At 46.3% G+C, this 12842-nt stretch overlaps 1 protein-coding gene and 1 pseudogene across 4 annotated transcripts in view; one reads left to right on the top strand and one right to left on the bottom strand.

The window, feature by feature from the left end:
* Positions 1 to 3304: 3304 nt before the first annotated feature.
* CUL1 (cullin 1) overlaps positions 3305 to 12842 on the bottom strand; it is a 103784-nt gene continuing 94246 nt past the window's right edge. For all 4 annotated transcript variants that reach the window (XM_037990896.2, XM_037990894.2, XM_007983344.3 and 1 more), the window contains exons 17-22: positions 12694 to 12786; positions 6917 to 6964; positions 6755 to 6837; positions 6101 to 6206; positions 5396 to 5509; positions 3305 to 3843 (exon numbers count right to left, since the gene is read on the bottom strand). In XM_037990896.2, coding sequence (XP_037846824.1) covers positions 3763 to 3843; positions 5396 to 5509; positions 6101 to 6206; positions 6755 to 6837; positions 6917 to 6964; positions 12694 to 12786 — 525 coding nt within the window. In that variant the 3' untranslated portion in view covers positions 3305 to 3762. The remainder of the gene's footprint in view (positions 3844 to 5395; positions 5510 to 6100; positions 6207 to 6754; positions 6838 to 6916; positions 6965 to 12693; positions 12787 to 12842) is intronic.
* LOC103227179 (signal recognition particle 14 kDa protein-like) lies at positions 10357 to 11218 on the top strand (annotated as a pseudogene).

The following is a 12842-nucleotide window of genomic DNA, read 5'->3' as shown; positions in this document are numbered from 1 at the left end:
ACAATTTTCACAATTACAGCCAGTAACAAAAAGCCAATTGTGCACACACAAGTATTTTGTCCGAGAAGAGGGCTTGAGAACTGGGAGGAATGTGACCTTCCTCCTGGGTTCTAACCATGCTGCCCACGTGTAGGGACTGAACACCAGGGGGTTTCCAGAAGCCTGGGGCTCTGCCTCTGAGCGACTTATTAAGTTGTCCTGAAAAAGAATCCCTCAGAGAATGTCTCCCTTTCCATGTCTTACCAAGAGAAAAGGAGTCAACCTACACATAAGGGACATTTGGGCCTAAACACAGGTCTTGAATTGCCTTTTCTTTCACACCAGTCAACACGGTACACTTAGCCAGCGTGAAGGGGAGCAGGTAAAGGCCGGGAATCTGAAGGTGTGGGGTGAACTCCCGACTCGCCCATCTCTCAGCTCACCTTCACTTACCATGAGGAATTTCCACGGGACCAAGGTACTTACCCAAGTGCCTGCTTGATCCCGGAGGGACTGAAGAGACCAGCAAACTCATGACAATATTTCCTATCATTCACAGGACTGAAATGCACAAGCTCTTGAGGCAGGTCTGTGGTGTCCTTTGCAGCATGCTTTTCTCACAGGCACAACAATGGACTGGTCTGAGGAAAAGCAAGAGGTGAGCTTCACTCCCAGTGCGGCGCGACGGGGGCAGTTTCCGGGCTGTCCCGTGGAGGGAGGGGTGGAGTTCGGAACACCAGCTGCTTCCTGCCTGGCTTCTATACTGAGACTCTTCACTAGATTGTTTGAAAAAGGGGATATGCTAAAAAAAAAATAAATAAATAAAAAAAAGTGTGGAAACCATTAAGTGCTCAGTTGATTACCATTTTACTTTTTAACCTGTGTGACTTTTTCGTGACAGGGCTGCTTTGTTTTCCAGGCTGGAGTGCAGTGTTCTTGGCTCTCTGTAGCTTCAGCCTCCTGGGCTCAAGCGATCCTCCTGCCTCAGCCTTGTGAGTGGTTGGGACCACAAATGTGCGCCACCAAGCCTGGCTAATTTTTGTAGAGATGGAGGCTCCCTATGTTGCACAGGGCTGAGCTCTCTCCAAGTGCTGGGCTTACAGCCGTGAGCTATCTTGTGCCTTGCCCTCCGTAATACATATATATTGTTTCGAGACAGAGTCTCGCCCTGCTGCCCAGGCTGGAGTGCAGTGGCGCGATCTCAGCTCACTGCAACCTCCGCCTTCTGCGTTCAAGCGATTCTCCTGCTTCAGCCTCCCGAGTAGCTGGGATTACAGGCGCCCGCCACCACGCCCGGTTAATTTTTTGTATGTTTAGTAGAGACGGGGTTTCACCATGTTGGCAAGGCTGGTCCTGAACTCCTGACATTGTGATCCACCCACCTCAGCCTCCCAAATTGCTGGGATTACAGGCATAAGCCACCATGCCCAGCCCCTATGTAACTTTTTTAACTAACCCGTCAGGTGTCTGACTGTCGTGAGAAACCCGAGGAACTTGTACTTATTTTGTTAGCTATGTCTTCCCTCCACCTGGCTAACTTGCACTCGGGCACAGGTATGGTATACTAAGGATGTTCGAGATTTATCACTTGCAAAACCTGTGAGGTACCTGAAGCTTCTATGAGGAAAACAAAGTTACTGGGAGCAAAGCAGCATCCCTGACCCTGGCTGGGAAGTGACTGACCCGGCAAATGAGACAGAAGGAAGAAGCTACACTGAGGCGCAGGCAGGCGACATGTAGGGTTCCTGAAGGGACTGCTTCCAGGATGTGGTTACATCCGTGCCGGGAGGAGGGGTGGGGTGTGCATCCCCATGGCCCAGGACCTCCTCTCCTGGGGACACACTGGGGCAAACATTCCATTCTCAGGGAGGAGTAACTTCTTTTTCTTTGAGACAGAGTTTCGCTCTTGTTGCCCAGGCTGGAGTGCAGTGGCACGATCCTAGCTCACTACCACCTCCACCTCCTGGGTTCACACCATTTTCCTGCCTCAGCCTCCCGAGTAGCTGGGATTATAGGCACACACCACCATGCCCGGCTAATTTTTGTATTTTTAGTAGAGAGGGGGTTTCTCCATGTTGGTCAGGCTGGTCTCGAACTTCCGACCTCTGGTGATCTGCCTGCCTCGGCCTCCCAAAGTGGAATAACTCTTCTAACAGCTAAGAACATGGTCCAATTTGCCAGCATGTGCCTGAAAAGCAAGAGAACCTTGGCTCCCTGACGTAGTGCTGGCACAAGGGTGAGTCCAGGGAGCTTCACCAGTCAAAGCCAATGTTTTGATCTGTCAGCTACTCATAACCACCTGCTGCAACCAGAACAGAAGCGTGGACGAGCGCGCTCTGCCGTGTCCCGAGCCCACGACCGGAACAGAAGCGTGGACGAGCGCGCTCTGCCGTGTCCCGAGCCCACGACCGGAACAGAAGCGTGGACGAGCGCGCTCTGCCGTGTCCCGAGCCCACGACCGGAACAGAAGCGTGGACGAGCGCGCTCTGCCGTGTCCCGAGCCCACGACCGGAACAGAAGCGTGGACGAGCGCGCTCTGCCGTGTCCCGAGCCCACGACCGGAACAGAAGCGTGGACGAGCGGGCTCTGCCGTGTCCCGAGCCCACGACCGGAACAGAAGCGTGGACGAGCGCGCTCTGCCGTGTCCCGAGCCCACGACCGGAACAGAAGCGTGGACGAGCGGGCTCTGCCGTGTCCCGAGCCCACGACCGGAACAGAAGCCTGGATGAGTGGGCTCTGCCGTGTCCCGAGCCCACGACCGGAACAGAAGCCTGGATGAGTGGGCTCTGCCGTGTCCCGAGCCCACGACTGGAACAGAAGCGTGGACGAGCGGGCCCTGCCGTGTCCCGTGCCTGTGCTCTCCACGCCAACCCAAACTCAGGGAGGAGAGGCTGGTGGTGACCAGGGATCCTGGAGCCCGGCCACTCACCTTCAATCCTACCTCTTCTACTCACTAGAGGCATCTTCCCTCATCTGGCCTCAGTTTCCCCACCTGCAAAAAGGAGGATACTGTTTCACACATAGACTGTCAGGGTAACTCATTTAGTCCTTACAAATGTCAAAGCGAACCAATGTGTGGTCAGCGACTCTCACTGAATCCAGTGACACAGTGCATTCAAGTCGCCACAGAAGTCACAAAAATAAGCAGGATTTTTTTTTAAAGGATTACACCGGGGCTTAAAATTTTAAGATCTTAAAAAATTTTCAATCCAAAGAATACAGCCCTTTTAAACTACAGGAAGACACTAGGAATATAAATTTGCACAATCATTATATCTTTTATTTACATATAGAAATTAGTAAAACTTAAAACAAAACCAAATGCGACTTGTACAGAAATCCTTTAATTTTCTTTATTTTCACACATTAAAAAATGAAACACACTATACAAATGGTTTTCATAGCAGATTACATGTGGGTCCATTCACACTTGCTCTCAAAGTGCTGCCAACGTGACAAGTGCTGCCAAGGCGACAGCTGCGAATCGGGGAGCCCATGTATTGACGTAGATGCGGTAGCATGCAGCCCTCGGCATGGAGGGTCAGTCCCCGCTGTTCTTAAATTAGGGTAAATGGCGTTGGTGTCCGTATTTACAGACTTGAAATGTATCAATCCTGAGCAGTTCCGATGTAAATCCGAGACCAGCTGATGGGAGTCTTGGTCTCAGTTTTAAAAAGGGAGGTCCAATGGCGGCAGGCTGGCTGCTATGAACTTGAGTTGTTTTCATTCTTTCCAACATGAACTATTTGCCGCGGGTCACACAGTCAGACCCTTCCAGAAGGGTTAAGCCAAGTAACTGTAGGTGTCCTTTTCGCCATCAACTCGCTCCAAATATTCTTTCTCAATTAGAATGTCAATGCATTTCTGGGTGTTATTTTTAAAAAGGAAGAGGTAGTGAAAGAGAAGAAAAGCACGAATTATCATCAGAACAGAGAGAGGCTGCCCCCACCACAGATCTCCCCATGCGGAGCTCAGTGGGGAGCAGTGCCCCCTCCCCCCGGCCCCAGATCTCTTAGCATAGTTTCACTTCCTGGGCAGCTAAGCCGTTGTGCATAGAGTTCCTTTAATTTCCATTTCCTTGACACTTGCTGAGGGGGACTCCAAGTCCCTCCTACACCCGCCCTAGGAACTGGAGCCAGGTGCTCTGGGAGCCCCATGGGCCAGTCTCCCCTTTTCTACCACCAAAGTCTGCTTGCTTCTGAGGCAGGACTCAGTCTCACAAGAAGAGGCCATGAACAGGCAACAGGGGACGGTGGAGAACCCCCTGAACAGCCATGAACGAACTGGCACCTGTGCCAAATGTAACCCAGGAGGGACACTGGGCCTCCTGCCTGTTGGGGGAGTCACCTGTCAATGCCACCTGAGGCTCCCCACTGGCTATGCCTTGCCCAAGTGGTTTTGGAAAAGGAAAGTCCTGCTTCCCAATCAGAGATAAGCAAAATGTCAACAGTAGGCTACATAAAGGAAGGTATGTTCCCATAACAGAACACCCACAAGAGTCACAAAAACGATCCAGTGCTTCTCGATACCGCAACACAATGAATCTCCCAAAGATACCACTGAGAAAATTCTTACCAGGCACGGGAGTGTGTGTTCTAGAATCTGTCTATGTATCACACATAAGCAGGCAAAACTGCTTTATGGTGTCAGAAGACACGACAGTGATTTTCTATGGTGTCGGAAGACACGACAGTGATTTTCTGTGGTGTCGGGAGACAGGACAGTGATTTTCTGTGGTGTCGGGAGACAGGACAGTGATTTTCTGTGGTGTCGGGGAGACAGGACAGTGATTTTCTGTGGTGTCGGGAGACACGACAGTGATTTTCTGTGGTGTCGGGAGACAGGACAGTGATTTTCTGTGGTGTCGGGAGACAGGACAGTGATTTTCTGTGGTGTCGGGAGACAGGACAGTGATTTTCTGTGGTGTCGGGAGACAGGAGACAGTGATTTTCTGTGGTGTCGGGAGACAGGACAGTGCTTTTCTATGGTATCGGGAGACAGGACAGTGATTTTCTGTGGTGTCGGGAGACAGGACAGTGATTTTCTATGGTGTCGGAAGACAGGACAGTGATTTTCTATGGTGTCGGAAGACAGGACAGTGATTTTCTATGGCACCACAGGTATTCGCTGGGATGGGTGGGCTTCCGGGATGCTGGTCATGTTTTAATTCTTACCTGGGTGCTGGTTACACAGTGTATCGACTCTGAAAGTCATCAAGCTGCCACTTCATCATCTGTGCACTTCTTTGTATGTGTGTTTCAACAGCGTTACACTGAAGCTTGCTTTTATAGAAATCTACTACATACAAAGAAGCCAGCTCCCTCCTTCTTCATGCTACAGCAATCCATCCACTTTTTGCTACATCTTTTCTCTTCTAAATTAAGGAAGGAATGTGACTGCTATGTAAGTCCTGTACCTTGATCACAGGGACCCGAGGTTTGAACCTGGAGGACAGCTGAGTGAGGACCTCGCCAAGTAACTGCTGGTGTTTCAGAACCTTCCTCATCTTCATGATTCTCACGATGGCCGCCTATGCAACCAGATAAGGAAAAAGAGGTGCATTTAGAGCTGTAATAACTTAGTACTGACAGTTAAGGGCAAGCCGCACAGAGGCTGCCAATGCTGCGCACAGGATCACCATTTCCTAACAGGCAACAAGCGTCCTGCCGGTGAGACGGGAGAGGGAACCAATTCTACTCGCCTATGTTTCAACTCTAACGTGGCAAACATTACAATGTTTTGGTCTTTTGAGCAATGTTACCTCAATAATTTAACTCAACCACAAAGCATTAAAAAAAGGAGACAAAATTAAGTCTTCAAGGCCGCGGAAGCTGCCCATCCTCCCCACTGAAGCACTCGCCTTTCCCCTCGTTTCAGCTGGGCCTGCCACAATGTCTGCTTTCCAACATTTAGAGCAAGAGGACTGCCCTGTTTTGCCTGGTGACATAAAGGACTAATTCAGATAACAAGGCCCTGGCTCTCGGCCTTGCCACCTTCTGCCATCACAGAGCCATTCATCTGGCAATCACTCCTGAGTCACCCCTGCTCCCCGACGGCCCGTCCTTGCGAGCCATCCCTGCGTGAGGGACCGCACACCCGGCACAGGCATACAGGAAGTCACCTGAATCAGTAGTTTGCGGTCTTCCTCGATATTTTTGTGTGTGGTTTCTTGTTCCTGCTTCTGTTCGGTTTTCATTGGCACATTGATGTTAACCCTTAATTTCTTACTATCAAGAAAATGGAGGAAACCGATCACTATTATGTTAAAAGGTAGGCAATGAAAGCTGCTTTCTATTTGTCAACCTTTAAGAAGTGCCCTGCTTCCCCAGACACAGGGGAGTGTTGATTTCTGTGAGCTCTATGTGAAAACGCCTCTACCCAGCACTGGGCAGAGTCCGATCACAGCGTAGTTTCCTACTTGGCCATTAACAGGGACATCCACGTTACAGAAAATCCAGGTCCTTAATCTGCTCTCCCAAATTTTGTCAAGTGAAATAAAATCAAGCCACTTGGACATAAAGGTCCAAACTTTCCTGATGAACCATCTAAGGAGACTTATGTGCCAAATAAACAAAAAACCCAGCAGCTCAGAGTTGGAGAAACATCAGGCTTGCTGAATGGAATCGAAGGCCTACCTCACACTCCCAGCCTAGTGCCTGTCGCTTCATACTGAGTCCCCGTCTCCCTCGGTTCACAACAATACTGAGATCTGTGCTAGGGCTCCCGGGGGACGTGTCTATGGTCTAGGGCCATCTATTTATTAGATTTTTCTTACTTTTTATAACCAAGATATAATTTTATTAAGGTATCTGGCTTCAATTCCACTTCATCAACATTTGCATTTTCATCTTCCAAGACCTGTAAGAAAACAACTGTTACTACATAATCTCAGGAAAAGGCTTTCTTCTAGCATAAGACAGAAAGTGCACAAACCTACCAGTAACTTCGACTTTAATAAAATCTGTAGGACTTGCGCCAAAATGTCCTGCAATTAAAGAGAAAAAGAGGAAGTTAAAGGGACAATGCATTTTTCTTTGCAATAACCACCACAGGCAACCTCACGGTCCATTTTCCACTAAAAAAAAAAAAAAAAATCACCCAAAAAGAAGAATATGCTGGAAGGAAAAAAAGTTCGTACTTCTTAGAAGTTCGCTAAATTTACTGCTTCCTTCCACCCTGACTCCTAGAAGTGAAATCAACCCCTTTCTGGCCTTGACCACCCAATAATAAAAATGAACAATTCTGTTATACTTAAATCAGGTTGAGTAACCCTTATCTGAAATGCCTGGGACTAGAAATATTTGGATTTCGGGATACTGTACTGGATTTACGGATTCAGCAACCCTGATTGGAAAATCCGACATTTGAACTGCACCATGAGCACTTTTTTTTTTTTTTTGAGCATCATGTTGGTGCTCAAAAACGTTCGGATTCTGGAGCATTCTGGAATCTGGATTTTTGGATTAGGGATGTTGAACCTGTATTGGAAGCCACGCACAGTGAAATCTTGAGGAACCTCTTCACTTCTTAAGTGCCTGACAGCTCATCTTGGACACTGATCATCACAAAAGAAATATTAAAGAGCTGCTCAGCAGGACTGGAAATAATGTCCTGCTCATGAGAACGATGGGGCTCAGCGGCAGGCGACCTCGTCAGCTTGGCTTTGATGCACTCAAGCACGTTGTGTGGCCTCTCATCTGTGAACGCTGGGTGTGGTAAACGCTTCCCAGCCCTCCTTCAGCCTCACAGCTTTATGATCCCATGAAATCCAAGGGGACCAGCCTGAGGGCACTCACAGTCACACGGACTCTTACAACCCACGGAGAGTGGAGTCCTGGCATCATAATGGGTACCCATTCTGGTCTGAGGGTACGTGGTTAAAGCTGTCAAAGCGAGAGGCCTCTCTCTAGTCTAGTAACTGACCCAGAGCTGCACAGCAGCCATTCCAATACTGCCAGCTGCATCTAGAGTAGGGTGCGGGGGTGCCCACCTCCTGAGCCAGGTCTGATTGGACAACGTCTGCTGTAGGCAGAAAGGAGAGAGCAGCTGCAGCCTCCTGAAGGAGTTCTAACGCTGAGAACCAGTCCGGAGAGTGGCCGAGAATCCTGATCAGAAGAAGCCAAGCAAAGACTGGACAGTCACCCCTGTCAGCCCTGTCCTCAGGGCCCGTCTGCACAGCCCTCCCCACAGTCTAGGGGGCAACCCAGCCTCCAACCTACAAAGGCACAAACTCATTTTGTTATGAGAATTTGAAGATATATTTGGCAGTAATTTGAAGAATGACTACAAAATAGTCATTCAAAATGACTTTCCTAACTCAGTCCATAAGGCCAGTATTAGCCAGACACTAAAACCAAACGAACATCTTGAGAAAACAATAGAGCAATGTCCCTTATGAATATAAATGCAAAACTCAAGAAAACACTGGCAAGCTAAACCCAACAACATAGAAAAACGATTAGATACCATGACCAAGTGGGATTCACCCTAAAAACACCAGGGTAGTTCAACATCAGTGCAATACACCATGTTAACAGACAAAAAAAGCACAGTTACTTCGACAAAGTAGAAAAAGCATTTTGACAAACTACAACACTCTTTCATGATACAAAATTCAATAAACTAAGAATAAAAGGGAACCTCTTTAGTCTGATAACGGACATCTAGTAAAAACTCACAGCTAACACCGTCACTGTTTAACATCGCAGTTAAACAGTAAAAGACTAGAAGCTTTCCCAGTAAGGGCAGTAACAAGACAAGGATGCTTGTTCTTACCACGTCCATTCAACAGTGTACCACAAATTCCAGCCAGAAGAATCAGGCAAAAACAAAGACAAACAAACAAGAAATAAAAGGCAGCCAAATAGGAAAAGGAAGAAGCAAAACTGTATTTATAAGTATGGCTGTATATCAAAAAACTCTAAAGAATCCCCCCCAAAACTATTTGAGCTAATAAATTAGAGCCAATAAACCTTTAGCAATGTTATAGAATCAAAATATAATGAGTTGTATTTCTATACATTTGCAGTGAGCAATCAGAAAGTGCACCCGGCTGACATGGTAGCTCATGCCTGTGTAATCCCAGCACTTTGGAAGGCCAAGGTGAAAACGTCACGTGAGTCCAGGAGTTCAAGACCAATCTGGGCAACACAGTGAAACACCATCTCTACAAAAAATACAAAAATCAGCTGGGCATAGTGCCAGCTACTCCGGCAGCTGAGAAGAGAGGATCATTTGATACTGCAGTGAGCTGTGACTGCACTATTACACTCCATCCTGAGCAAGAGTGAGACCTGGTTTCAAAAAAAACCAGAAAAAAGTGAAATTAAGAAAACAATTCCACCAGGCGCGATAGCTCACGCCTGTAGTCCCAGCACTTTGGGAGACCGAGGCAGGCAGATCACCTGAGGTCAGGAGTTCGAGACCAGCCTGGCCAACATAGTGAAACCCTGTCTCTACTAAAAACACAAAAAATTAGCCAGGCATGGTGGCTTGTGCCTGTAATCCCAGCTACTTGGGAGGCTGAGGTGGGAGAATTGTTGGAACCCGGGAGGCGGAGGTTGCAGTGAGCCAAGATTGCACCACTGCACTCCAGCCTGGGAGACAGCGCAAGACTCTGTCTCAATTAAAAAACTAAAAACCAATTCCACTTACATTAGCATCAAAAATAATAAACTAGGAATAAATTGACAGTAATACAAGATGCATACACTGAAAACCATGAGACACAGTCGAAAGAAAAGACAACCTAAATAGATGAAAAGACATCCAATGTTCATGGAATGGGAGACTTAAAATACTGTTGAGATAGCAACACTTCCCAAAGCAATCTATAGATTCAGTGCAATCCTTATCCAAATCTCAACTGTACTTTTTGCAGAAATGGACAAGCTGATCTTGAAATTCATAAGGTAACATAAGGGACTCACAATAGCCAATATAATCTTGGGGTGAAAAAACAAAGTTAGGGGTCTCCATTTCAAGATTTACCACAAAACAATAGTAATCCAGATAGTGTGATACTGACATAGTATAGATATACAGATCACTGGAAAAGAATTGAGAACCCAGAAATGAAGCCATGTATACCTATGGCCAATTGACTTTTGACAAGTCTGTCAGCACCAAACAACGGGGAAAGAACAGTCCTTGGCCTCAGACTAGGCAATGATTCCTTAGAAATGACACCAAAATCACAAACAGCAAAAAGAAAAAATAGATAAAATAGGCTTCATTAAAATTAAAAATGTGGATATAAGAAAGAGAGTAAGAAGACAACCCACAGAACGGGAGAAAATGTTTACAAATTACGTATTTGATAAGGATCTAGTATACAGAATATTAAAAGAATTTTTAAGTCGAGCCAGCGTCGCCGTGATGGTGTTGTTGGACAGCGAGCAGTTCCTGACGGAGCTGACCAGACTTTTCCAGAAGTGCTGGACGCCGGGCAGCGTCTATATCACCTTGAAGAAGTATGACGGTCGAACCAAACCCATTCCAAAGAAAGGTACTGTGGAGGGCTTTGAGCCCGCAGACAACAAGTGTCTGTTAAGAGCTTCCGATGGGAAAAAGAAGATGAGCACTGTGGTGAGCTCCAGGGAAGTGAGTAAGTTTCAGATGGCTCATTCAAACCTACTGAGAGCTAACATGGATGGGCTGAAGAAGAGAGAAAAAAAGAACAAAACTAAGAAGACCCGAAGCAGCAGCAGCAGCAGCAGCAACAACAGCAGCAACAGCAGCAACAACAGCAGCAACAGCAGCACAGTAAAGGGCACAAATTTCCTGCTTTCACCAATTAACCACTGAATTGCTATTTTTTCCTTTTGGCCACATAGCTAAGTTTCTGGTTCCCCCACAGTAGGTGTTTTCACATAAGATTAGGGTCCTTTTGGAAAGAACAGTTGCAATGTTTATAGGGTAGTTGTGGTAAGAATCTAGTTTATTTTGCAGTTGGCTAATTGGTCTGTGTTGCATGGTTATATTCTCCTGGATTATAGATTAAAAGTCTCTGTAGACATCTCTGTGAAGAGCAAGCTATCATTAAACATGTCTATCAAAAAAAAAAAAAAAAGAATTTTTACAACTCAACAACAAAAAGACAAATAACCCAACTGAAAAACGGGCAAAGAATTTGATCAAACATTTCTCCAAAGAAGATATGCAAATGGCCAGTAAACACAAAAAAGATTCTAAACATCATTAGTCGTTAGAGAAATGCAAGTAAAAACCACAAGATACTACTTCATACCCCTGGGATGGCTATAATTTTTTTAAAAAAAGAAAATAACAAATGTCGGAGAGGATCTGGAGTAACTGAAAACTTCACACACTGTTGGTGAGAACATGAAATGGCACAGCCACTGTGGAACAGTCTGGCAGTTCCTAAAAAAATTCACAGTGATTACATGACTCAGCATTCTATACCTAGGCATACACCCAAGAAAACTGAACACATGTACTCACAGCGGCATTGTTCATCATTGGAAGCAATTCAAATGTACATCAACTGATGAACAAATAAAACGTGGTCCAGCCATACATTGGATTATTCGACCACAAAAAGAAATGAAGTACCAACACACGCTATAACATAGGCAAAACCCTGCAAACCGTATACACTAAGGGAAGGAAGACAGGCACAGAAAGTCATGTGTTATATGATTCCATTTATATGAAATGTCTGAAGCCCGCAAATTGATAGTAAATTAATGGTTGTCAGGGGCTGGGAGCTAGTCGGTAGTTACTGCTAATGGGTGCAGGCTTCTTTTCGGGATGATAAAACCTTCTGGAATTGGATAATGGTGGTAGTTCTATAAGCTTGTGAATATACTGAATACCACTGTGGACACTTTAAAATGACTTTTATGTTATGTGAAATTTTATCATCTGAAATATATCTCAATAAAAAATATGACTAGCAGGAAAAATAATACTAAGGTGGAAATTTAAGCTTAGTAAGAAAAGCCTAGCTGGAGAAACAGTTAAGAACTGGTTAAATGAACGAGGGAAATGCATGGATGAGGAGTATGTGTGTGTTACACCGAGTTTTATTTTTAAGAGACAGGGTCGGCCGGGCGCGGTGGCTCAAGCCTGTAATCCCAGCACTTTGGGAGGCCGAGACGGGTGGATCACGAGGTCAGGAGATCGAGACCATCCTGGCTAACACGGTGAAACCCCGTCTCTACTAAAAAATACAAAAAACTAGCCGGGCGACATGGCGGGCGCCTGTAGTCCCAGCTACTCGGGAGGCTGAGGCAGGAGAATGGCGTAAACCTGTGAGGTGGAGCCTGCAGTGAGCTGAGATCCCGCCACTGCACTCCAGCCTGGGCGACAGAGCAAGACTCCGTCTCAAAAAAAAAAAAAAAAAAAAAAAAAGAGAGACAGGGTCTCTGTCACCCAGGCTAGAGTACAGTGGCATGATCATAGCTCACTGCAGCCTCGACCTCCCAGGCTCAAGTGATCCTCCCACCTCAGCCTCCCAAGAAGCTGGGACTACAGGCATGTGCCACCATGCCTGGCTCAACACTGAGTTTTAAAATTAAGACTTTTATAATGCGCATTAAAATCCTGGAATAAGAACATATTCATATTCATGAGGCAAACATCTATTTCAAATTAAAGATGCCCATATCCTCTCCCTTATCTTTCCTAACAATATCCACGAGAACAAGGAAATGGCAACTCGATAGAACAAAGAGGCTGAGATGAGAATACCATTTTAATCTGAGTGCTGTCGGTCAGCTGCTGCACGGTATAGGCATCTTCCGTGTTGTACTGAAGCAGGATGGCCATCTGGAATGTAGATGCCTTTGAGGCCCCCCATAGAAAAGAAAAAGAAGGAAAACTTAAATGCATGGAAACAC

The sequence above is a fragment of the Chlorocebus sabaeus genome, chromosome 21 (genome assembly GCF_047675955.1).
Source record: "Chlorocebus sabaeus isolate Y175 chromosome 21, mChlSab1.0.hap1, whole genome shotgun sequence".
Taxonomy (NCBI): Eukaryota; Metazoa; Chordata; class Mammalia; order Primates; family Cercopithecidae; genus Chlorocebus; species Chlorocebus sabaeus.
The sequence above is the reverse complement of the archived record's forward strand: the minus strand, read 5'-3'. Positions and strand labels throughout refer to the sequence as shown.